A 27884-nucleotide genomic window follows, 5' to 3' on the forward strand; every position below is an offset into this window, starting at 1 on the left:
ATACAGGTTTTGCAATTGGAAAGATACACTACGTAGTCAAACCCATGATTCATTGCTACATGATGTTAGGTGTATAGAGCCTTTGTATTTAGTGACTCTTGTCTGTTGTGTTTGAGCTTTCATGACACCTTTGAAGATTTTGTAGTTTGTCTACCCTTCCTAGGTACGCGTTCCATCTCCTACTTCTTTTCAGCATATCTGCCTCCACTAGCTAGGTCTCCTTTTGCCATCATCTTCCTAGCTGCCACTGCATAAGGACTTGGAATTTGGGCCTCCTAGATATTACCATTACTTCTTCCTTATCCATTGCCCAGTACTGAGATATCTGCAGTCCTATACCTACTAGCTACTTAGCCTGATCACACCTCCAGCCTGTATTCCAGAGTTTAGAGGCCTTAGGGCAGAGCTCAGCTTTCTCACCCTTGTTCTTTGAAAAATGTGGATTCTGTTTAGTTCCACTCTCCTCTGGATCCCTGGCCCAAGCTAGATCCTCCCAGAGGTATCATTGTGTACTAGTTTTCAGATACTGTAGCATATTGCCTGGTGCAATCTGTAACCATCATGAAATCTTTTGTGTTGTATCTTTTCAGCTTGCCTTGGACACCCGATTCTGGACATGGATAAATCACTTTGTGATTTGGGGTTCTTTAGCCTTTTATGTATTTTTCTCATTCTTCTGGGGAGGAATTATTTGGTAAGTAATTGTACATGTGTGAGCAATGTACACTATATATATAAGCATTCATTATACTTTTCAAGTTTCGATTATATAAGATGGCAGATCTTTAATATTAATGGACTGAAGGTTACTTGTTAACTGGTAATGCTACTGATTTCAGGTAAGATTTTAAATACCAGTATATACACTGCACGAATCACTCAGAAGACCTCCTTTGGTAACCCCTGTCCAAGTGTTTCTATTTGAAGGTGTGTAAACATATCTCCAGTGAAACTAGTTTTTGGCATACCTCTCATGTGATTTTCAGAGGAAATACTCATCCTGTGAAGTTTTTACCTGATATATTCGCCAACAGATACATTATTGTCCATTTGGACCCTGTTTTCTCTTTATAGTATATAACTGTCATTCATGTTACTACAGGTGTGCTCAACGTATAGGATATATACTACTCAATACTCAGAGGATTGTATTTTGAAATCACCATCTCACTGTTTTGGTGGGTGTGGGAAGATGTAGAAAGGCAGACTCTGCAGCTTGTCCTTAAAGTTCATTTAGTTCATCTTGGTTCAATAGATGTTTGTTCAGAATCAGTTTTGTGCTTGGGACTCTATGGGATAGAGAGATGACTAGACTACTCAAGGAGAGTAGAGTCCATTGAGGGATGCACAAGCTGTGATTGGGGAAATTACATATTTGCATCTCCTTTCTTTACTCCCAAAAACCTATATTTTGTTTTTAAATGTTAAGAGTTTTTCTCTTTTAGTCATGTCTTCCCCTGACAAGGATGCCAGCAGTAGAGAGCATGGCCAGAGCAAGCCACAGGATAAGATTTCAGGAGTCCATATTTTCATTACTTTGAGCAAAATCTTACATACAAAATATTCTGTTTTATTACACAGATGTTTATGTCCCTTGAGTCTTAATTAGAAGAAACTTATTATTTTGAAAAGCTTTTCAAAAATAAAAACCTTAAGAAATAAAAATATGAGAAACCTAATCATTTATGGAAGTACCAGCTTTAAAAAGTATAATTACAGCATATATTTGGTACCTCTATAGGTAATTGAGAGCAGTGAAGCTGAAAGAAGTCTCTATTTTCTTGAATAATATACAAATAAATCAAAGTTGATTAAGAACATACCATATACAATTGCATGTCTGCCCAGTGTGCTATAATTCTGTCTATGAATCTATGTAATCAGCATTTGAACTAATTATGCAAAATTTCTACAAGAATAAAATGTTTCTAGCAAACTCATTTCCAACTCTTTCCACAGTCTATTCCTTATTGATGAAAATAAATCCATTAAATGGTTAAGATATTGTCACACCTGTTTCTATTCATTAGTGATACTACAATTGAAATGTTAGTCTATTTTTTATTTTGTTGCCTGAAATATTATTGTTAAGTAGAGTTGAGTTGAGCCACTACATGAATATAAACTTAAAAAGCAACCAGTAAAATGTGACTAGAAACAATGTGAAACTTCAGCTGAATGTGGTCACAGTTAATGTATCTGGACATGTTCTACCCTGAGGCATTGAGTCACACCCCTCTTTGTGGTTGGGTAGTGAGAATGATGACTTCCCAGCCCCAAACCACATCCAGAAATAATAGTGTTTGTTTTTTACTGCCCTACGACAAAACTCCATAGATGACATGGAGGTTAAGAAAAAATACTGGAGACATTAGTCAGAGGGTATGATGCAAAGGAACAACCTGTGACTAGCTACCAGTTGTTACCTGGGCCCCTGTTATGGCTCAGTTAACTGCCTAGAACATTATTCAAGACGATCTTCAGAATTCAAGTGAGGTAGTCCTGCAGAAGGCTTTTCTGTGTGGCAGATATTTCCCAGAAAGCTTGGGTAGCCCAGGCCTCATAAATTTTTTCACCTCCCTGTTCTTTTATTCCATAATCTAGTTTTCATGTAAGTAGAGCCACAAACTCAGTTTTATCATGTTACATAAGGGTGCATGGACATTAATTTTAAAATGAGAAATCAAATTATCTTAGCAAGCATGATGTGTCATCTTATAAACAGGAACCATAGTTATCTACCTAGAGCTCTTAATCCTAGGGCAAACTGTTGTATATCCTGTCCTTAAGCAGCAACTTCTTCCCCGTCACCTTTGAACAACAATAGCTTCACCTAGTGAGGCTCTCTGGTTCAGCTCAGACAGAAGGAAAGGGAAACAGGCCGTGCTTCTCAATGGCCACTTAACAATGAAGTGGATGACTTGGAATGAAATCTAACTTCAGAATAAGAGTTCCTACTGGATTTCTGGATTCTAAGGCTTAATGTCCAATTAGCAATATTCTACTCTGTATCAACCTATTTGGCACACACTGTTAATATATATTTGTAGATGACAATGGTAGATTCCTTCCATTTGAGAGAGATGATGAACTTTTACTGTCCTTTTTATATTTACATAGTGTTTTTATTGAGGGAGAGTTATAAAAATGTCTTAAATTTCTGAATACGGAACACAAATCCATCTCCATCTTAATAAAACAGCTGAGGAAATAAAATGCTTGTTAGGATAAAAATGAACCATCATTTCTCTTGAATGCTTTTGAAATACCAGCATTTTCTAATGCTCGTAAATAGTCACCAGTTGACAGCTTTAGAGTTGATTGCCTGATTGTTTTCAAGTCAAATGCGTTTTATTATCTTTTTTCTCCTTTGATTATCATTCTTTTTTTCAAACATTTGGTAAATGAAATTTGTTTACTACTTTTAAGATATTCTAGAGACAATTATTAATATGTGTAAGGAAGATTCTTTTTAAATACAAACGATATTTCAATTCAACTTCTATTTCATATGACAGGATTTGATTTGTTTTTCCATCGTGTATTTTCTTTCCACTACAGGCCTTTTCTCAAGCAACAGAGAATGTATTTTGTATTTGCTCAAATGCTGTCTTCTGTATCCACATGGTTGGCTATAATTCTTCTAATATTTATTAGCCTTTTCCCTGAGATTCTTCTGATAGTATTAAAGAATGTAAGACGAAGAAGTGCCCGGGTAAGAACTAAGTTTATCTTATAACCTGATTTTTGGAAGGGGCCTCAATATGTGCCATGAACTAAAAACCTGAATTAGAAAATTACATTAGTTACAGCATGTTAAACCCCTCCTTACAGGTTCATCACTTAATTTCCTCTTCTGCATAAAAAGTATAGTAAAAACTTCGTTATCCAATGCAGGTGGTAAGTAGATTCCTTAATAGTGTTCTGTGTGACCTTTAGCAATCCATATGGAGTATTTCATATGCTCCATATGGAATTTTACAAGGAAAAAATGATTTCATAGCCTAGAATTTTCACACCAGGAATTTCCACACCAACATTTCTGCTTTAAACTTAGTAATTTCCCTGTGGGCTGTTTGCAGATTTTTTTTCAGTTGATAAACCAATTTGCTTCTTTCAAACCTTTCCCCTTCCTTTAATTATAGTGCTGCTTAATCTCTGTGTTGCTTCTAGCCCTGTCTGTCCAGCAGTATATTTGAACCAAAGAGAATTCCCTGGATGTGGTTTTTCCATCCTTACACTCTGGAACACACTCATAAAAATTTAAGGTAGTTTGTGAGTGTGTTTTTATTTTTCCTATTAAATTGTAAATTTCCTACGGGAATGAGAAGTTATTTTCTTTGCTGCCTCATTATGATATCTTTTAAACATTTCTTTAAAAAGCCTTTAAAGGCTTTTTTTAAGAGATGAGCATGGAAAATAAAACTTTTGGCAGATTTTGACCAACAGACTAATTAAATGTCATATTCCTGCCAACAGTAGCTGATTTTGTTAAACACAACTGTTTCTGTCATATTGACATCAGCTAGATCTTGTAGTACCTCCAAGGCAGTATTTCCAGGTAATATTCTAAGCTATGACTACCTGACCTATTTGATAAATTTGCCAACCAGTTTATCCACGAAACTGTTACATAATGATTTTGGTTTTGCCTATTGAATTGATAGAATTCAGTGGTTGATATTACATAGACATGGGGATCTGAAATGATTAGCGTAGGAAAACCTTCAGTGCTTAGAATTGCAAAAGAAGAGTTTCACATTACAAGTCAGTGTCATCCCCAATCAAAACAAGAGAATTAACCTAGGGTACATTGATTCTTCATATGCAAGGCCAGTCAGTGTGTAGTTAGGTGGCCAGAATTGTCCTTAACTCCCTGCTTCTGCATGTCTTACGGGCTGGAACTGGACACAATAATGTTAGCTTAGACTGCTTCACTGTAGTCTGGGGTTTGGTTTTATGATGGAAAAGTAGCATTCAAATACCTGATTATGTCTTAATGTCGGTTGAACAGGGATAAAACAGGTTGATACAACAGACTCCACCCAGAATGTCTCAAGTGGCAATTTGCATGAAACCAAATAAAATATATTTGCAATAAGAAATGATTTGTGGCTTTTTATAATAGAGAATTTTCCAGGGAAGGATTTCCAAATTGCTCTTCCATCCTCCTTATTTGGGAGTACACTTTGGAGTGATCCTAAATGTGTCTTTTATTTGAGGTAATGGAGCTCATGTTAAATAATGACTCACACCCAGCTACATGGTCTCAAGGTGATAGAAAAATCTCAGAAAACAAAACCTTCAAACTTACCTTCTTCCTTATTAGGCCCTCTCTTTAAAAAGTTAGACATTGGCTGGAGGTGACTCTTACATAGACCACTAAATTGTGGGATACTGCTAAGCAGTCACAGATAAAGACTTAGAACATTTTCTTTCCATACAGATTCTGAACTTCTGTTGAAAGGATGGAATTCTGGGACTGCATCCTTTTTTTACTTAGCACCATAGACTGTTGCCGGGGGTTTAGCAGGAAATTTGTTATGGGTTATGTCCAGCATAGGAGGAATTCTAGTGTCTGTGCTATAGCTTGGCATGCTGATGTGCTAGAACAACCAGGAAAAATTTCCATAATCATTTTCATTCATGCAATCATTCATTCATTTATTCCTACCCTTGTTGAACCAATAAACATTTGTTGAACCACCTACTGATGAACATCTCTCTTTACATCCAATGTCTGAAAGGCTAAATGGTTTTTCAGACTCTGCGGGATTTCGAGAGTTGCAAATGAGACAAAATGTGGGCACTCAGCAGCGCTGCCTCTTTTTTTTTCTTGTGAAAAAAATGCAAGAGCAAAATAGTGCGATGTGAATGCATAAAGGCCTACTGCAACATGGCAGCCACGGCTATTCTGTTTACATAAGGCCCTATTTGGCTATATCAAAGAGGCAGAGGCCAACTTCTAAGATAAGAGTATGTTACTTTCCCCCAAATATTTTAGTCTTTATACTCAGTGACCAACAGTCTGACATTCTGTGTGATTTCCTACTTTGTTCAATATTCCTTGCTAAGACATTGGCCTCATTTTAAAGAAAGGCAAAAGATACTGGATCTGCCCCATATCCTGATAGATCCCCCTAATGGGGTAAAATGTATGTTTCTACCTAGAGTGGAAGATATTCCTGACTTCAACCAATAAGCATCATGGACACTTTATACATAGCCAGAAATGCAGCAGGTCAGCTGCCAGTGCTATTCTTTTATGGGTTTTGGCAACTGCTTTGAGAAGGGGACTTACCAGTGTCTGGTGAAAATGTCTCTACAGCATTTAAGAAAGAAGCTAAGCTATTTATATTTAACAATTATAACAATTCTGTTCAGCATAACTTGCATGAGTTAGCTACTGTACTAGGTGTTGGTAATTCAGGGATGAATCAGATGTGGCCCTAGCTCACAAGGGAGCTCTCATTCTAGTTAAGTTATAAGGAGCATTCATATGGAATCCTTCTGTAAGCAGGTGTTAAACAGAATAGCAGAATCAATGATATGGCTTAGTTTAACACAATTGAGCTATTGCAGGTCACTACCTCTTGAAGCTTCCAGTAAAATCGCTAGTATGGCAGCCTCCACTGCAACTGAGTTCTGTTATAATGCTAGTATTACAAAGAATTAAACTATCTTCAAAAATAGGTTCTCTCAGCTGTTTAACTCAGTTGTAGTTAAGCCATATATCCATCGGCTGTATTTTTAGCAATGAGTTTAATTTTTTCCAAAGTTTCATTATTAAGAATCCCAGAGCTTTTCTTTAGCTTTATCAAGTGACAAAGCTGCATAGCAATGCTGCTCATGGTATATGATGAAACTATCATTGAGCACTGGACAGTGAAACAGCAGGATAACACCTCAAGGAAAGCTAAAGTATAGGATTTTTGTATTTCAAAAAGTTGTGTCCCCCCTAAGCTGTCTGTAAATCATTGAAATATTCCTGGACTTTCTGGCCAAGTAGCAAATACCACTTCACATTTCCAGTGGAGAAATTTTCCACATATCCTGTGTGAAGTTTTCTCATGTAAGTCTCCTTTTCAAAAAGGAGACTTAACTTAGCCTGCTAGACATAAGAAAACTGTAATTTAATGGGAATGCACCCAGCAGCATGGCCATGCTTAGCATGGGATGTCAGCACAAACAGGAAAAAATATTTTATTATGTAGAGAGCTCTTTCAGAGTGGCAGACAGGGAAGGGAAGAATGTCAATGGTTTGAGCCAAATTTCCAGAGAAAGCACTTTGGAAATTTTGGAGAATATAGTTGATCATTATAATAATGATGATTACTATTATGATTCTTACAGTGTCATATACAACCGTGGATTCAGAGGGCAATAGCCCTGATAGCTGGATTAGACAAAAATAAAGTTTAATCCTAATGTCGTGGCGATTGAGATGGGCCTTTATCCATTGACATACTCTAATCCTCTTTGACATACTGCTAATTGAGCTGGTGTCAAAGCTCTCTAGATGACTGCAAAGGAATGTGGAAATTTCATTCTGTTTTAGCTCATGGTCTCCTGTTTTCCCCACCTCACCCCACTGCCAGTTGCTAGCTATGTCAATTTTTTTTATTGCTTTAGTTACTCTTTCCATGCTTTCTCCTGCTTTCTGTACTTTCATTTCCTTTATAAAGTAGTTTTAACACCTAATCTATTAACTCCTAAAATTTCTGCTTCATAGAAATACTTTTATCTCCGATGGTTGGATGCAAGTTTTTGAGCACACCAAAACATGCTTACAGTTACAGTCTTGAATAGATAGATTTGTGCATTAAACACAGGGGTGGGGGAACTTGATATCATGCTAATCTTGTTGCAGGGTTTTTGCCCATAAAATAGAAGATAGAAACAATTAAAATCTTTTTCTCAGAATCTAAATATTCTCTAGCTTTATCAATTGGTAATTTGCATTCTACCAACAAGTCTACCAACTTTCTGCATTCTACCAACTTTCTTCATTTAAGGTAAAATACAAAAAAATATGGTTGTCAAAACATGAATAAATTATTTACCTTTAAAAGTTTAATTGTTTATTAGAATCTTGTGGATACATATGTTACGTTAGCTGGTTTCTTTTTCTAAGCCCATTTTAAGTCACTAAGTAGGTGATACAGGTAATCTTTATTAGCAGAGTTGTTTAACTCATCCACATTGTTGACCACTCATCTTCTGTTTTGCTTGGGCAATGCCAGAACTGACTCTGTAAATTTCCTTACAATTTCAGGCACAGAATCAGAAGGAAAAAAAATAACCTTAGGTTTGCTAATTAAACTGTATCAATTTTTACTTTTCTGGGTGTTTCAAGGGGAAAAAAAATAATACCTTACCTAGGTAAAATTTAGCCTACCTTTCTAAAGAGGACTTTGTAGGAAAAACAGGGAAACCAATCAAATTAGGTTGTAAGAAAGGAAGTTAAGCATTGGTCAGAGGCAAATGGGACTGAAATGTGGTATCACCAAATGTTTTCCCATTGTTCTTTTTGATTTGATTTTTATCCTGCAACTGCTTAAGAGCAGTCAGTCCCTTCATAGTGTATCTGTACAGTTGGATAGGGGAGATAATTACTTCAAGATAGATTGGTGATTGACGATGGACCCTGGACATAGCTCTTTGACCAGTGGATTTTGAACAAATGTAGGATGGTGAATTAATGATTAGAGATAAGTCTTATTTTAATGAGAAGTAGATTTTAAAGCTATTTTATTTAAAATAGTCAATTTTCCCATTAACAAAGTAATTTCAAATTGATAAGTAGATAAATAGTAGTTGGCACATAATAATAGACTATTCCTATCTGACTCCGCTTTTACTTCAGAAAATAACGTCTTCAAAACTAACATATTTCGACTTCAAATTCTCAAGGTTTCTTTTTAAATGTCTTAGATTTGAGAGATTATTCACTTTTTTTTTTTTTTTGGTTTCTGCATTTCTCTTTTTTCTACTGCAATTTTCCACCTTTTGTGCAATTGTGAACAAGGTAACGAAACGCCTCCCTTCCTCAGGAACATCTACTATCTTCATGCTTTCTCAAACTTCCAGCAATCACAGTTTCTCTTGGAGTGAATAAGGTGATTTCCTTTCTTAATGTACCAACTTGCTTGCATTCTCATTTGCCTGACACCATTTTCTGATTCTTTATGAAAAATTACTTGTCATGACTCATTTTATATCTTCTATTGATACTTAGAGTATTTTATCATTTTCTTTTAATCATTTGTTCACCTTCCAAATTGTCACACTGAAGAGGAAGTAATTTTTAAAAGCTTGAACCATGGGTCTATAGTCTTCATTGATCCACGATATGCAGTAGGCATGGCGTGTTAGAGCTAGACTGTTCAGCAGGACAGGAATGTTTTGCACAAATATCTCTTTGTTTGATATACTCACAGCACCAGCACAACTCTCAGAGGTGTTCACCAAAAGGATGGTAAGGTTTACTAATCAAACCATATTGATTCATCTTACCATATTACTTACCAGTGCCATTCCAGAAACCCGTTTGCCACATACTACTGTTGTCTATTACTTCTATCACAGAAACAATTCGAGTTGGAGACTTTCTTAGGCCTTTGAGTGTATTTATATGAATGTTATACATTTACTATATAGTGTAATCATTTGTACTTTTGGCCAGAATAGTAGTCTATAGGAAATGAATGTTTCTTTTTTCTTTTACCTTTTTTTTTTTTAATTGCCAGGTAGGTTAACCAATTTTCAAATGAGTTAAGTATCTTTGCCTCACTATTACAGAGTAATCTGAGCTGTAGAAGGGCATCTGACTCATTATCCACCAGACCTTCAGTCAGACCTCTTCTTTTACGAACATTCTCAGATGAATCTAATGTACTGTAACAGGTACCTAGTGTTAAACAAATGGGCTGGCTTTAAAAAAACAGATTAACAGCATTATAAAGAAAAAAATGAAAATATCACTCTCTAAATTTCTCTGCTGTTGGTGTGGTGAACTTTACAATATTCTTTGCAAAAATATAAAGATGCATGACTTGGAATATGGGGAAATATGCATTTTTAATTTGCTAAGCCCGTCAAAATAAAATGTTAAATATTTTTTAGAGCCAAATGTTGATACAGCGTATTTAATTTGTAAGGGGAAAGTTGTCATGGCAGGACCATCTTGTGAAAATGTTTGTTAATGTTGATCAGGAAATATACTTTGATTTATAAAGATCATTTGGAAAATTAAAAATAAATATTCCAAAATTGCATCTGTATAACATCAAGTCAATTTAGCATTGCATGTTCTCTTGGGAATTATGTGAAAATAACTAAATGTGTTTGTACCTTCATGTGCTGTGTCTCTGTGTTTGCAGGTACTGTATATACTTACGTCCTTGTAAATGTCTGGTCCCCTAATAGATACCAATGAACCAGTCTAATCATAACTTTTCTAATGTCAAGTTTTATTCAAGCTTAATGTTTCAACTTTCAGAGGTAAAATCTTTTGTAGCCATTCAGGGGGATGCTTGCCTAATGATATAAAATGCTTTATAATTAATATTTCAAAAAATGATTAAATTTACTTTATAATATATTGTTTCACTTACCCCCGAAAAATATTTGGGAGGAATTGATTTACTGTGGGAGGGACCCTTGAACTCAGAATGACTCCTTATGTGTAGTCTGTATTTCCTTCAGTCGGGGCCTTTAACAACCCATACATACCTCTGGAGGTCTTTTATCCATCCATAGAAATTTAGAGTAATTCATAAATGAGGCTTCCAAGCTTGTCAGCTTGGAAACAGTTCTACACAGCTTAGAGCGGGGCCACCTTTCATGCACGCATAAACATTAATGATCATCATGAATAAAATTGTGGGTTAGTTCACTTTGAAGCTAATAATTGTGAGTCCACTTCATAGGCCCATATTTTTTCATTAGCTGTCCACTCCACCACCCTCTGGCAAAGAATATAAGTTAAACTAATGAATTGAATCCATTGGTTCTCCTGTCTCCTGGAGTTCATCACAGTCTGCATCTGCACTGTTATTTTACAGGCAGGCTCATTTTGCCACAGTTAGCATCTTTTTACCCATTTTTGAACAACTTAACCTCCATGTGTTTTCCCATACTAGTGAATCTGCTTCACAAGTAGCCTCAAAGTCTTTGACCCCTTTGTCCCAGATTACTTTGCTCTAAGCTGTGTGATGCATTTTAGCTATATTGTTTCTGGCTAATTTTGTATCCCCCTGGATTGCTCTCTTTAGCTTGGTCTGTGGTTTGGGGGACTGGGCTGGATAGAAGACACTGCTATTGCTTTTGGCCTCTCCAGGGCCTTATCTCCTACAATGTCTACCATAGAACTGAGAAAGTATTTTTTAAAAACAATTGTCTTATTTTTAATGTAGTTATTTCTTCCAGAAATAGATTTTCATGTGGCATTATTTCTCCTCCAGGGACAATAATTAGCAGTTAGTTTAGGCATCTAGTATGTTCCTTGGTTGGTAAGAAAACTACCTAACTCCTAACATTCTCAATATGAATGGGCAACCTTATTTTGGTTAGAGTCACCATGACCCCCTGCAGAGCTACCTGAAAACCTACTAGGGGTTCTGGAGAATGTGGAACATAAATAGAAATGGAAGGTATTCTAATGAACTTCTAGTCCAACCATGGCAAAGGAGGTGTCCCAGAATGGGAAGAAAATAGCATACAACTTAAGACCTTCCACTACTCAGGTTCAAAAAGATTGAGTTTTAGGGTGGAGAATCAGTTAGGCTCCCTGTTTTGACATACTACTTCCATTTCTTATCATACTTGACTTACACTTGATGATCAGTTTGTCTGTCGTGCACTGTCCTGATAATAGCATTTGATGATGTTTAGAGTACAGAGAAGAATCTACAGACTTCTTAGGGAAATATCCATGGTTTCTCTTCCAAAAAGATGAAGCATAAGAAAAAATGGAAAAATCAGTTGACTCATACATATGTGATCTACCAAAAGGAAAATTAACTTCCATATTGTAGGGGGGCAACGTGCTTCTTTCAGTAAATAAGAAGAATATGTTCACAATAATCTTCCAAAGCTGAATATATCTTTAGACGTCCTCTATCACAATTAACACATCAAGAAAAAACAGTAATCATTCATTAAACATTTTCTGAGCATCTACTGTGTGGCAGAAACTATATACTAGGTGCTGGAGATAGAAGATAAACAAAACGTTCCTGTTTACAAGGACCTCCCAGCCTAGAGGAGAAGGGATCATAGCAAGGTAAACCGCTGCTATGGTAGATAATCCTAGAGGTAGAAAGTATTAGGAGAACCCTGGAACGATCCAAAAGCAAAAAGCAAGCCTGAATCTATTCAGCTGACAAATGAAGAAAGGATTAAAATCTGGTTATAGTGTCACTCTTTTTTTCCCCTGCATGTGAATAAAACTTGGCACTTTGTTAAGACAGTTGCTTTACTCTCCTAACAAAATTTACTACTTTACTTCTGAAAATGCTAAACAGATGGTTTCACATTATTATTAAAATCTTTTAAATCTCTATATTTTACATTTTTCAGAATCTGAATCTTGAACTGCCTATGTTATTGTCCTACAAGCATACTGACAGTGGTTACAGCTAAAACAGAAAGTATGAAGAAACAACTACAAAAAGTTACCATCTCAGGATACTCGATATGCAACACACTAAACCACTCTCATGTCTAGAGTTCACAATAAATGTTCATTAAAATGCCAAATGATTCTCTTAAGCATTTATAATTATTGTAAGTAGCCTTTATGGCCAAAGCTGTAAGTTAAGAATTATATGAAAGTTGAAAGCAAGAATACTTAGAATTCTGGCTTTAGACAGAATAATATAACTATCAAATGGGTGCTCTTTTAACCCATGAACTTTGTGAATGGATTTAAATACAATAGTATAAAGTAGAAGTTATGCAATGAGAATGAATAGATTTTGCTAATACTACTTTTTTTGCCTGGCAGAAGAAATAGACTATTTGGATCACATTTCTTGTTCCTCCTGAATGATCATCTTAAATTATTTTTTTTCAAAAGTACATAAGGAATACTTGAAAATACAGAAGGACTAAATAGTATCAATGCATCAGACAGAATAGTTAATCCCTTCTGTTTACCCACGTGCTACTTATGTCTTGGTAGAATATTCTTGCCAAAAAATACCTTGAACACTTATGTGGAAAGTGTTAATTTACGGGTACTTTTGTGGGAATAGAAAAAAAATTGTTTTTTTGTTCTTCTGAATTATACCCCACTTATGGGTGTAAGGCTACTAGACTTGAAAATAAAGTATAAAACATTTCCAGTCACTTAGTAGCCCCTCAAAGTAGGAAATAAACAGATTTTTCCAGTGTTGATTTTACTGGAATCTGCAGTAAGGTGGTTTAAACCATAGTTATATAAAAATAAAGGTCATTCTGAACATCAGCCTTTTATAATTTTATGTGAAAAGGAAGAAGAATTGCTTATTTTAAACTGTTGACAATTTTTATTTGAAAGAGATTGCATTTATGCATATATGCAGTGCTTTTTCTTAAACTTGGCCAATTTGGAAAGGGGGAAGGATCCATCCCAAAACGGTGGTTCAGCTTATAGAGCCATGACTGTGAAAAATGAATGTTGTCTCTTAGTTAACTTGGACAGGGCAATGGTCTAACTCTAAACCATGAGATTGACCTTGGTAAAGTCCTTGACTAGCTGAACTAGAGGGAAGGTGTAGCCTTCTAATTAGTTCACTTGAAACATAAATGTGAAATGTCTTCATTCAATGTTAAAGTTAAACTCACAGTTTTTTTAGATATAAATGACCATATTTATTTGACTGCTAGTTTTTTTGGGATCTTTCTGGCATGCCTATACTATTGATGTTTATATTGTACCTTGATTTGGAAAAGTATTGGAGTTAAGATGTATTATATTTAATATAGTCCATGTGGCACATTTGATTCTTCCACATATATTTTGTGTTAATGTTTAGATATGATTTCTTTCTGAATTCTAGAAAAGAACATAATTTCAGTTATCAGAAACCATTCCATCATTATGGACTCTTTTTCATTATTTCATTTGTTCTCATTTATCAGTATTATTTTTGAGCATTTTGTTACATGTCATTCACAACTTATCTAAGTGCGCTGTGTTCTGGTAGCCCGTATTTGAGGTAAGCAGCTGAAAACAAAGTCTCTATATTCTTCGCCTATTCCAAAGAGCTAAAAAGTCTACCCAGGAAAGCTTTTGATATTTTGTGTTTGTGTTCTTGTTCTTATGGTTGTTGTTACTGTATTATTGTTGTTGTTGTTTTACATAAAATCTATGGGAACTGTGAATACAGACGAGAGCCACAGTAGAGAGGCTTGTTTAATGCAGTACCATTAGAGGGTTCACAGAATAATCTAGTAGAAAAATAACTGGTTACATGTAAAATTCCTTCCAGCCAGAGAGAAAGACTAAAAGTAAGGGGGATTTAGAGTTATATCTCAGCTATGCATTACATTGTAACACTGCAGCTCAAATTGAGAATGGCAATGATACATGATATCATGGCCTAGATCCTTGAGAGGGACCTGGCTTTCCTTTTTAAAAGATATTTTATTGAAGAGCAAAAAAATGGATAGCGTGGGGTTAGCAGATTGAATAACTGAAACAAACTGTGCAGTATATTCCTAGCACTACAATGTAATCACCCTATTTGTAACAGAGAAAGGAGAAAAAATGTAATAATAGGATCATATACCTATAATTTGAATAATTTTGAGCTATCAAAATGTCTTTGTAATTTTCACAACTGTTGTTCATTGACAATGTTACCTACTAAACTGAAAACATTCATTCCATATCTACTACATATACACCAGCAACAGTAAAAATGTAAGCCTAACTTTGCAAAATTCATAATAATTTAGTGATGGAGTTTTTTAATAACATGCAGTACATAAATGTGCAGGTTTTATGCGTGTTGACAAAATCATTTTTCAGCTTGCAAAATGGGACTGCAATATTACATTTTTCACTTAAGCAATTTTTTACATCTGTGTTGTTGCTTTCTAAAATGAATGTGAATGCCATCTTTTATGACTGCAACTTGCCTTTTCCATTACAGAAATTTTTGTTTGATGTAATCAATAAACTTTGGTATGATATGATTGCTATTTCAGCCTCTTTTTTGGAAAGGTCTCAGTTTGACATTAATATAGAAGCAATTTGGTGATGGGAGAGAAATTTCTAGTTTCTTCTTCAGCTGATATTTTATGGCAATACCTAATTGGGGAGGGTAAGATACGTGTTAGGAGTTTTTAATGAGACTATATCTTGTTACTGTATATATAAAAGTCCAGCCAAATCAGTAAGTACATATTGAAAGTCTACTTTGTGCTTAGCAATGTGCTTGATGCCACCCATGCATTGAAGGTAGTCTATGTATGGTCTGTGTGGTCTGTTTCTTCAACCCATTGAACCCATTTGATTCTTAAGTAATCAAACATGATGAGATTTCGCAGTAGCTTGAAACTTGTTCCAAAGATGTGTGCATACACACCACTTCCCTATACCTCTTCTTACATTGCTCAGCCTGCACCCAAGACCTAGTGAAAGTCCTTTTTCTTGAAAAACCCCACTGTCCTTGACTGCCAAGAAATGAAAGTTGCTCCACTGAAACTGGTCTCATTGCATTCCTACATTTCAGTCTCTATGTTTTGGTAGTCTTGTAGTCCTGTTGGTCTTTGATCTTTATTTAGTGTGTATTTTCTTCTTTTTCATTAAGTGGAAAATGTGCTGTATTCAGAAGTGAAACCTGAATTAAAGTATCAGCTTTGCCACATTTCTCTCTGAATCCTTTTTCTTCTCACCTATAAGACGGTGTGTGGCAGGGCAAATAAGGAAAAACATCAAAATTGCTTTGTAAAATGTGACTTGCTATTCATATGTAGGCATTGTTATTTTTATATTAAGGGCAATTTATTAATTTTTTAATGAATAGTTGTCATTTACCACATTTTCACAGATGTCTTACGTGATTTTTAGCTTATTGAAATTAGTTTAAGCTTCTTTCCCTTCCCCTATCCAGCCTTAATGGGGAGCTCCTTCTTACCCTCACTGCTTAGTCTGCCCACAGTTGGCCCATACGGTGAGTATTGTGAGGATCTGAGTGGTTTGGCCCCTTTGGCAAGAAGCACAGGCAGAGGTTAAGGGCTGAGGTTATCACTATGGTTATTCAGTGAACGTGTCTATGGGTGAAGTGCTGGCTGCAGACTAATGAAGCCTGAAGGCCTGCATTCTGAAAATGGTTGTCAGGGGGAAAAAATGGGCTTAATTATTTTTTAACTTTTAAAAAATTAATTAGACATATTTTTAGCAACAACTGATGGGCAAGGAAACATGGGCTCAGTTCCTAGTGCATAGACCTGTTGTGCTAAAGAAATGTTGCAGCGTGGATCAAGCAAGTCCTCATCACATGGGCCTTGGAAGTAAGTGCTCAGGCCTGTGGCTGAGAGGAACAGTGCACTCATGATAGGCCAGAATTCTGCTGGCATTGAGTCTTTGGCCTTGGCTGTTTGGGCAGGGTTGAGCGAAGGATGTACATAACTAAAATACCTGTTGCTGCTTTGGTTTCTTCATCAGTTGCCAAAACCCAACTCCTCACATTAGCTAACACTTACATAGCATTTAATATGTGCCGGGAACTATTCTAAGCACTTTACACATATTCATTCCTTTAGTAATTCCAATAACCCTAAGAGATAGTTACTGATGTTTCTTTATTTGACAGATGAGGACACTGAATCCCAAAACTACTCAAGGTTACACGGTCTGGTGGAGCCAGAGTTTGAACCCAGGTATTCTGATTAGAATCTGTAGACTTAATTAGGACACTATATTTCCATTCTTAGACCACCCCTGCTGGCATGAATAAACAAATCATAAAAATGTTAGTATTAACCTTGAGAAAACAGCCAAACCAAAATTGAGGGATATCCTGCACAATAACTGGCTTCAAAATTATGAAGATCATGAAAGAGCGAGACTGAGTAACTCTCCCAGATAAAGGAAACAACTAAAACTATATTGTGAAAACTAATTGTGGCATCTGATCTTGGCCCAGAAATTGAACATTAGTGGGATAATTAGTGAAGTTTGTTTACAGTATTTAGTTTATATAATATATAAGCAATATATCAATGTTTTCTGATAATTTGAAATTATGCTGTAATTACATATGATATATTTTGGAGAGTCCAAGTGGGGAGTATATGAGAATTCTTTGCACTATTTTTGCAACTTTGAAGTTATTTCACAATTTTAAGTTAAAAAAGTTGAAACAATGAAGCTTATAAGTATTAATGGGAAAAAACCATTAAGCTGTTATAGAAAACTAATTAGCTAACATCTGCATAGCACTTTATGCAATGCTTTTGTATGTACCTTCTTTAATTTTCACAACCATCCTATGTAGAGATGATTGAACTCCAGATACTTAACAGATTAACTGAGGTTCAGGTAAGTTAATTATCGTGCTGATCTCTCAGGACTGAATTCAAGATATGACCCATGTGTTTCCTGCTATACTACGCTTTGCGGTTTGTCTATGACTCTTAAAGCGTTCCCTGTTGGATTCTGGAATGATCAAAAGGCAAGCGTTATTGCAGTCATTTTTGTGTGGGTCCATCAGATGCAGTCAGATACAACCATAGATAGAACCATGGACAGGAGTCGTGTCATTGCTCTTAGGGTTGACGTGAGTGGCCTGAGAATGGCCCAGGCCTAGGTTTTCCTTTTCCCCCGTTCATCTAGTCCGATGCTGCTGAACTGGTCCTCAGCACCAATACTTATTCAGGTATTTTCCAAGGCAAGTTTCAGCTTCCTACTCCTGCTTGCCACCCTTAGAGTGAGAATACAAGAACACTTCTTTAACTTTATTAATGAAATTAATACAAGGACTTGATTACACAGGTAGTATAGCTGAACAGCCAATTGGGGATTCTGTGAAACGGACCAGAGATTAGAAAGAGGCAGAGGCCAGAACCATCCTTAGGTTGTGGGGACAATAGGAGCAAATGGACTTCTGGAGCCTATGGCCCGGTCATTTGGCAGAAGTCGGAGTCATTGTGGGCCTATCTGGAGTGGCTGGCGCCACAGCAGAGCCATAGCCACTATTGGAGATGCAGCCTGAGGTAGAAATGCCCTGGCTTCTGTCCCCCAGCCTTCAGTCTGCCTTCCATTGGCTGGACGCCGCTAACGTCGGGGGCTGAAAAGCAATACAAAACAGAGCAACGAAGTGCAAGGAATGTATCTAAGGGTAAAGAGGCTGGGAACTAGCACATCAAGGATTTAAGGAGTCAGGTTCGGATTTAATACTCTGTATAAACATAAAGGTGAAACTTTAATGGGCTAGATTTCAGCCCCTTTATGAATGTCACTTATATATCCCATATGAAGAAAATAAAGGTGGAAAAACAAATTTGAAGTCACTCCTGTAACATATTTAGTGCAAAACTGATGATAATTTTTAATGGATGCTTGGATTAATGGAAATAGAAGGTCCTTGTATAATTCAACCTTCTTAATTAGTAATAAAGACACAGCATTTTAAAAAGATCTAAATAAAGGAATTAGCATATCATTTCATAGATATATGAAATTTACCTACATCATACTCAAAATTCAAGAATAATTCAGGGTCTGGATAAAAAGCTGCAATATTAATTGCAAAGGAAATGACTTTCCTTCTCTTCATTCTTCTGCCTCCACTCATGAAATAGAAACTGTCTCCCTGCAGGAAGCATGTGAAAGAAGGTTTCTGCCCTCCACTTCTCAATTAGCTAACTGGTGAGACTGGAGGAAGGGGTTACTCCATGTGTGTGCTTCAGCCCCACTTGGGCCCTTCCTCTTTCAGAACTGCCAGCTTGCAGGCTGCTCGCCTTCCTTTCTCCCTTCCCAAATCCTCCATGCAGTATGCTCACTGTGGGAAAGGAACCAGATTGACTGGGTGGAGGAGGTGGCTCTAGTTTTCTAGCCACTCAGTCTGTGATTAAATGGATAACTTCAATTTGTGGGGGAAGGAATGGGAATTCATTTTGGCCTCAGACTAGGCCAAGTTTTAGAATGCATCTTTGCAAATAATAGATTGCTATTTTGTCTGCTTCAGGCGCTGCTGTATTCTTAGTACCTAGAGCAATGCAGGGGGAGCATAATGTTTAAAAACATATGTCGGATACACAAATTCTATCTCTGATGTCTGGCCTATTTCTTGACTGGCTTTGAACTCAGAAGGGGGAGAGATATGACAATTAACCTATGGGACATTTTCCCCTTTACATTCTCTATATTCAAACAGATGGCCAACCTCATGCTCATTACTTTAGGAGAAGTATTAATATATAGCACCAGGAAAGCATAATATTGCCTGCAGAGCTTCTTGGCTTTTCTGTTCCATAGGCAGATAATTAAGAATGTAAGTTTGCAGAGGAGAGGGAAAAATGGGTGTTATGGGCATAGAGTGTCTTGGAACTACATGATTACAGAAGCCTTTCCTCAAATTAGAAAAACAGGATGCTTCAGGTTGCAGGGAGGAGAAATATGAGAAAGGATCTTTGAGTGCAAAGATCAGGTCGGACCAATGTTCTGCTGAGCAGCACCTTCAGGGAAACAAGAACAGAGAGGACAATAGAGGGATGCATAGAGGCAAACAGCATCCCAGCCAGCATTGGCAGAAACCATACCCTAACATGGCAAGAACACAGCACAGCTTCTGGCCCTAGAACACATGATGCAGATAGGGATAATGGACCTCTTGAATGATAATGTGTGTGGATGATGATTAAAGATAAGACAGGTGTCCTCTCTCTCCAACACCTTGACACTGCATTAGCTCCAAGAACCAAAGAACAACCCTAGTGAAAGGGGCACCCTAGGCCAGATAATTTTCATTCATACATTCATTAGTTCATTTATTTAGATACCTCTCCAGAATGGGAGCTAGGTAGGGTTCAAATTGAGTTTAACTTTTTAAATGTGTTTATTGAGTGCCTTCTCCCATGTTTGCTGCATTCCTTAACAGCTGCCTTAAATATTATTTTTAAAGCATTGTCTCTTTCATCCTGCTCTGTCAATTTCTACATGGTTGCATTTGTTAGAAACCGCAATTATTCTTTGGGGGCATTACATTTTCTTCTTCATGTCATTTGAGTGGAAGTCTTTAGAATGTGCTGCACTCATCTCTGCCTTCATATGCAGAAGGCACAGAATACCACTTCACCTTCTCAATAACACTGGATCATCATTATGGATATCCACTAAAGTACTCAGCAGTACATTATGGATATCCACTAAAGTACAGTAGTGCCAGCTTTTCTGTGTCTTCACACTGCTTAGCTCTAGAAGGATATAGGATTTATTTCTATAGTCTTCTTATCAGCTCCCTTGCTATCATTGTCAATATTAATTTTTGTTACACCTATTGGTCCATGTCAACCTTCTTCCTCTTGACTTCCCCCACTGATTTTTAAAAATTATAGCATGTAACTGACTGAAAATCCAGAGTAGCATATCAGAACCTAGTGTATACTTTTTGACTATATTGCACTGTCAGGGTAGTGCCCTCTTCTTCCCACCCCAAAGCCCCAGGAACCATGTAAAAACCTCTGCAGCTGGCTGGGTAGTCATTGGTTCAGGATATTCCTCTACACTTCTCTGACCTGCTTCCTGTGTTGAGCCTCTCATGCATGGAATTCCAAAGAGCTAGACTTGTTGGCCTTCCCATTTATCCTCCCCTTTTGTGGAGACTCCACAGGACACTGCTAATCTTTTTGCCTTTGCCTCCATGCTCCACAGCCTAACAACCCAGGCTGTCTCAGGCTCCCAGGATGCTGCAGACCAGCCCTCCAGCTTGCCTTTCTCTTCAGGAAGGAAGAACAGACACTATATACAAAATGATGAGGGATAGGCTCTGAGTGAGGAGGCCCTAAAGATTTTTCTGAACGAAGTTCATGGGCTTTAATGCATAGGCTTTGGCACCAACCATTTTGTCTGCTCAGAAATCTGATTATTTGGGGTGTTTGTGATAGTTAATATTGCCTGGTAAGTGATTTCTGAGGAGTACTTTGACAGTGAATTGTATAATTTGCTAAATTCAGATATGGCAAAGGGTCACTATTGTGTAGAGGAAACAGCAAGATATGGTGGAAAGAGTACTAGAAGCAAGGGGATCTGAGTTCAATTTTTAGCTCACCCATGAACAGGTTATATGACTTTGGGCAAGTCACAATCTCTCTCAATCTCAGTGCTCTAATCTGTAAAATGGGGATATACTAGGTTTCTCCAGAGAGACAGAACTGAGAGGAGGGGTTGCATGGAAAGGAGATTCACAGGGAAATTGGCTCAGGTGATTATGGAGGCTGCGAAGTCTCATGACAGGCCATCTACAAGCTGGAGAACAAGGAAAGCCAAGTGTCATGGTGCAGTCCAAATCCAAAGGCCTCAGAACCAGGGAAGCCAATGGTATAACTCTCAGTCTGAAGCCATAAGCCTACAAACCTGGTGAACCATTGGTGCTAGTCTTAGAGTCCAAAGACCAGAAAACCTAGAGTTCTGATGTCCAAGAACAGCAGATGAAGGGTGTTCCAACTCCAGGAGAAATAAAGTGAATTCTTTCCTCTGCCTTTTTGTTCTGAGCCCTGAGCAGATTGGATGATGCCCACCAACATTGAATAAGGGTAGATCTTCCTTACTCAGGTACACTGGTTCTAATGCCAATGTCTTCTGGAAGCATGCTCACAGTACCCAGAAATAATGCTTTACCAGTTACCTGCAGTGTGGAAAGAGTTAGATCATGCACGTTGAAACAGCACAGGCCAGGCGCAGTGGCTCACGCCTGTAATCCCAGCACTTTGGGAGACCGAGACGGGCAGACCAACTGAGTTTGAAACCAGCCTGGCCAACATGGTGAAATGCCATATCTACTAAATATACAAAAATTAGCCGGGCGTGGTGGCGGGCACCTGTAATCCCAGCTACTCGGGAGGCTGAGGCAGGAGAATTGCTTGAACCCAGGAGGTGGAGGTTGTGGTGAATTGAGATTGAACCTCTGCACTCTAGACTGGGCAACAAGAGCAAAACTCCGTCTCGAAAAACAAAACAAAACACCTAGCACAGATTTTAGCTTTAGCATATACTAGACACTCAGAAATTATAAAACATCTTAACAGTTTTATTAAACCATAAAATATGAAACAACCAAAAGTAAAAAAACAGTGCTTTCCTAAAGCAGTCAACTTAAGCCTCTAATTTTACATAGAAGAAAACTGAGGTCCAAAGAAGGGGCGATGCTATGTCCAGAGTCACATAACCAATTAACTACAGAGGCAGGACCAGATGTTATGTCTCTGAAATTAGGAAACAGTACTTTTCCACTTTTCAAATACTTCCAATGTTCTGAATTTCTATAATCAACAGCCGTCAGTTTTTTCTTCTGTTTTACTTTCCACTGGCTAAGCCCAATTTTGCCTCCTGAAGCAACACAAAACAAGATTACTTCCTCTTTGACAAGACAGCTTTTCACATATTCCAAGATTACCCTCATGTTCATTGATTTCTATTCCAAGATCTCTATCTCCAGTGCTACCAACTCATCATTTGTATGGCAAGCTTTCCAGAACCAACATGGTCCCAGTCACCTGTCTCTGGCTAGGCTCCCATTCATCAATGTCTCTCTTAACAGGTAGCACTTAGAGCAGAGTACAATATTGCAGCTATATGGCAGAATGATTAGCTTCCTCAATCTATTAACTCTGTTTCTGTTGTGGCAGCCAAAGACTGCGTTTGCTTTCTTTTTGTTGTTGTTGTTGTTTTGAGACAGGGTCTTGCTCTGTCACCTAGGCTGCAGTGGTACAGTGGTGCAATCTTGGCTCACTGCTACCTCCACCTCTGGGGCTCAAGCAGTCCTCCTGCCTCAGCCTCCCAAGTAGCTGGGATTACAGACATGTGCCACCACACCCAGCTAATTTTTATATTTTTAGTATAGACTGGGTTTCGCCATGTTGGCCAGGCTGGTCTGGAACTCCCGGACTCCCACCTCGGCCTCCCAAAGTGTGGAATTACAGATGTGAGCCACTAGGCCCAGCCCTGCATTTGCTTTCTTTATCAGTCACATCATGCTGTTTGCCCAGACGTTTTTTAGGTAAATTGTTGCCAAGCCATGGTTCCTTATATTACTGTACTTGGGCTGCTATAAAAAATTACTACAGACTTTGTGGCTTAAAATAACAGAAATTTATTCTCTTTTGCAGTTCTGGAACCAAGAACTCTAAAATGAAGGTGTCAGCAGGGCCGTGCACTCATTGAAGGTTGCATAAGAGTCCTTCTTTGCTTCTGCCAGCTTCTGGTGGTTCTAAGTCCTTGGCTTGTGGCTGTAAAATTTCTCTCTCTCCATCTTCACGTGGCCTTCTCTTCTCCTCCCTTTGTCTCTCTTTTGTGTGTATCTTACAAGGATTCTTGCCATTTAATTTAGGGCCCTCCAATAGGACCTCATCTTGAGATCCTAAATTTAATTACATCTACAAAGACCCTTTGCCAAATAAGATCATATTTCCAGATCCCAGGGATTAGGGCATGAACATATATTTTTGAGGACCACCAACCCACCACAGCTTCCCAACCTCTAATTGTAAATTGGTATTTGGAGGATGAAGCCAGGACATTCTAGTTACCCATGTTATTCTAATTTCCATTTCCCAGATCACAATAGCTGGTTTAAAAATTGCATCGCCATAATAGGAGTATGATGTTTTGCTGATTTTGTGCTTACCTGCTGCTGTGGGATCCCTAGTCCCCTATCAAAGTCATCTCTTTTGCAGGTTCTCATAAGAGCTCATGGACACAGCTCTCTCCATAAGCATCTGAAAGTCTCTTCTGTTTCTTCTCTGCCTCCTACAGTGAGGTATCCATGGCCACAAAGCTGCTGTGAAGATGTTCCATGGCTGCCTGATTACACTAATGCTACCTTTCACCGTGAATACCACCATTGATGTTATCTTTCTAGATGTAGGTGTCATGGCGGGGGGAATTCCTCTCTCCATCTCTTTTGTGATCCCTAGACAATTTCCCTTGTGTTCTCTCCATCTCACACAGATGACTTATAGTGCCATGTTTTTTCTAACAGGAGACGGTCCCATGGGGTCTGCTCCCCCGTGGACCTGAGGCAAAGGACGACCTGAGTGATGGAGACATTTGCTTCCTGACCTGGGCCAGGGTCCCAGGTTATCTGCTTCCATTACTCTCTGTATTTCCCTTTTCGTGTCACTTGTTCAATATCTTCCTTCTCTGCTGGCCTGCAGGCTCCATTAAGGGCAGTGAATAAATCAGTCTTGTTCACCGGTAGATCCTCATTGCCTAGTGCAGTGCCAGCCAGAGAGTGGGACCCTAAAGAAATGTTTATTGAGTTAATAAGTGCTGAACAACTAGTGGCACTAAATCACCTGAGAAAAAGGTGTGAGATTCACAGTCTGTCACTCTGTACCTGTACCATTTTCATCCCAAAGCAGTATGGCGTGGGAGGTAAGCATGTGGATTCTGCCACTTACAAGTGGGGTGACCTTGAGCAAGTCACTTAACTTGCTCAAGGTTAAGTCTCTGTGTGTCAGGCTCATCATTTGTAGATCGGAAATAATAGCCGTACCTACATCATATGGTGGTTGTGCGGGTGAACTACATGTAAAATGCTTAGAGCAGTACGTGGCTCAACATAGACCCTATAGAAGTTTGATTAAATAATAACATCATACTTTATTGTCTTACATATTTCCCCTAGTTATAGTTGTAAGCTCCTTAAGGACAGGGGCCTTGTCTGTTTCTGCTCCCCATGTATCCCTCAGTGGCTAATATAGTGTCTTGAAAATAGTATGACCTCAGTATTTGTTGAATGAATGAACAAATGAACCTACTGTACTCAAAATCTTTCTCCTTCTGATAACTAGCCTAATTACTGTCCATGGACCTGGACATATTCCTTAAGTGACTTCCTGCCTATGAGGCAACTCAGTCCCTTTCTCTGGATCTAGACTTACTGCCAAGTCATCTTTCAGATCTTCTAGACATACTCCCTTATGGATGGATTCTGGGGAAAGCACAATTTTAGGTCCAAGTGGAGACCTTGCTATGCTGATTTTTAACCTAAATATTCCAATCTGCTGAGTTATTTTAAATCTTGATTCTATGATCTCTGGTAATAATGCTACCTCCAAAGTCTGTAGCATCTGCTAATTTTATATACATGCCTTTTAAGATTTGATTCAAGTCATCAATTCCAAATAAATAACTTCATTTGACTGCAATAAATTACACAACTCTATATTGAAAATTGTCTATGGGAAAGAACTAAAAATATAATCATTACAATAACAAGTCAGCAAGCCTGAATGAGGAAATTCTAGAAGTAATAACTGCTTTTTGAATAGGTAATAGATAATAGCTAATGTAGAAGGTGGCAGACATTAGTGATTTATACTACTGAAAAACAGTGAATGTAATATTGACTTCAATACTAAATTCATATAAAGAATCAACTTGGCCAAGGCAGGCGGATTACAAGGTCAGGAGTTCGAGACCAGCCTGACCAACATGGTGAAACCCCGTCTATATTAAAAATACAAAAATTAGCTGAGTGTGGTGGCGGTCGCCTGTAATCCCTGCTACTCGGGAGGCTGAGGCAGGAGAATGGCTTGAATCCAGGAGGTGGAGGTTGTGGTGAGCCGAGATCGCGCCGTTGCACTCCAGCCTGGGCAACAAGAATGAAACTCCACTTGAGAGTGTAATTTCTTTGTAACATAGAAGTATTAGTCAAATATGTTTTCATTACGGTTCAACATGATACATATTTGCAGGAGAAATTCTTAGACTTCTCCAATAATAAAGCTCATGTGAGCTATCACAGGACAGATGGCTCTGCTATTTAAAACAAATTATAACCTTTAAGGATGAACATGTACTACTGAAATCTAAGTGTAAATTTGCTTTGCATTTTATTTGAATGGTACTATTATTTAATAGTTGAAGCTGATATGAAGACTTTAGAGTTTTTTTTAAATAAAGTAAGAATACATCTTAAATGACAAAAATATTAGGCAAAGCTTATTTATGCAATTTGCTAGTATTTCTGGAAGCTTTAAAAAAGGCTTTTCCTGACATTTAAATTATCTGTTCTATTGGATAATTTTGGAACTCAAAAGAGATGACAAATTTTTATCTTGTTTTTTTTCCCCATACCTTAAAGTTGACATGTGTGTAAAATTTGAATAGCAATTTTAACTTTCATGTCAATCACTGATGTGTCATCAAAGGGTGTGTGTAACCTAGTGTTCGCTGATGGCACATTGAATATTTTCCCCCAAAGACTCTACTTTTGATGATGAGAAATCTTCTGACCATTCAATTGAAATCACTGTCTACTCCAATGTTGAGATTTCAGTGTTTTGGGCTGGGTGCAGTAGTTCATACCTGTAATCCCAGCACTTTGGGAGGCCAAGGTGGGTGGATTACCAGAGGTCAGGAATTTGAGACCAGCCTAGCCAACGTGGTGAAACCCCGTCTCGACTAAAAATGCAAAACTTAGCCAGGCATGGTGGTATGCATGTGTAGTCCCAGCTACTTGGGAGGCTGAGGCAGGAGAATTGCTTGAATCCAAGAGAAGGAGGTTGCAGTGAGCCAAGATTGCTCCACTGGGTGACAGAGCGAGACTCCAGACTCCATATCAAAAAAAAAAGAAGGATTTTGTTGTTTAGCTTTTTGGTTTTTACTTTGATTGTCCTTGTGGTATTTAAAATATGATTTTGTCTATAAGGGATCTTCAAAAAATCATGGAAGATGAGTGTTAGAGAAAAAAACTATACATGGATTTAAAATTTTTTTCACCAAAATAAACTCATACTAACTTGTTATAGCATGTCTGAACAGGATTTAGTTTGAGGCATAAAGAAGCGTAATACATCAGTTTGAAAAACACCCCTATCAGAACAATATGAATTCTGCTAAACCTGGAGCAAGAACAAACATCAAATTTATGGTGAAACTTGGGTTTAAGAATTGTGAAATAATTGATGCTTTACTAAAGTTTCTGGGGACAGTGACCCCAAGAAATTAGGCCAGGCACAGCAGCTCACACCTGTAATCCCAGCATTTTGGGAGGCCAAGGTGGGTGGATTACTTGAGCCCAGGAGTTTGAGACCAGCTTGAGCAACATGATGAAAGCCCATCTCTACCAAAAACACAAAAATTAGCCTGGTGTGATGGTGAGTGCCTGTAATCTCAGCTACTCAGGAAGCTGAGGCAGGAGAATTGCTTGAACCTGGGAGGCAGAGGTTGCAGTGAGCCAAGATTGCACCACTGCACTCCAGCCTAGGCAACAGCATGAGACTCCATCTCAAAAAAAGAAAAAGAAAAAGAAATCAGCAGTTTATAAATGAATAACTAGTTCTAATAAGGGACGAGACAATGTTGAAGATGATGAAGGCCGCAGTGGCAGGCCATCTACATCAATTTACAAGGAAAAAAATTTATTTGCACTGTAATTGAAGAGGACCAACAAGTCACAGAAGAAACAATAGCCAATGCCATAGATATCCCAATTGGTTCCGCTTGCAAAATTCTGACTGAAAAAGTTGGACAAACTTCCACTTGGGTGCCAAAACCATTGCACCCAGATCAGCTGCAGCAGAGTGTTCAATGGAAATTCAAACAAATGGGATCGAGATCCCAACACATTTCTTTGAAGAACTGTAATGGGAGATGAACATGGCTTTACCAGTACAATCTTGAAGTAACAGCACAATCAAAGCAATGGCTACAAAGTGGTGGA

The 27884-nt window shown here is 37.9% G+C and overlaps 1 protein-coding gene across 6 annotated transcripts in view; it reads left to right on the forward strand.

Moving 5' to 3' along the window:
* Nucleotides 1-15183, forward strand: part of ATP11C (ATPase phospholipid transporting 11C) — a 220415-nt gene extending 205232 nt beyond the window's left edge. For 2 of the 6 annotated variants that reach the window (XM_012469904.2, XM_012469903.2), the window contains exons 27-30: nucleotides 591-694; nucleotides 3562-3715; nucleotides 9802-9906; nucleotides 12583-15183. In XM_012469904.2, coding sequence (XP_012325327.1) covers nucleotides 591-694; nucleotides 3562-3715; nucleotides 9802-9903 — 360 coding nt within the window. In that variant the 3' untranslated portion in view covers nucleotides 9904-9906; nucleotides 12583-15183. Of the gene's footprint in view, nucleotides 1-590; nucleotides 695-3561; nucleotides 3716-3834; nucleotides 3901-9801; nucleotides 9907-12582 lie in introns of those variants that run through there. The other 4 variants (XM_064360833.1, XM_012469905.2, XM_012469906.3 and 1 more) reach the window with 3 other exon arrangements.
* The last annotated feature ends 12701 nt before the right edge of the window (nucleotides 15184-27884 follow it).

Source organism: Aotus nancymaae, unplaced genomic scaffold, assembly GCF_030222135.1.
Source record: "Aotus nancymaae isolate 86718 unplaced genomic scaffold, 86718_ANA_hifiasm-v0.15.2.pri h1tg000004l, whole genome shotgun sequence".
NCBI classification, from domain to species: Eukaryota; Metazoa; Chordata; class Mammalia; order Primates; family Aotidae; genus Aotus; species Aotus nancymaae.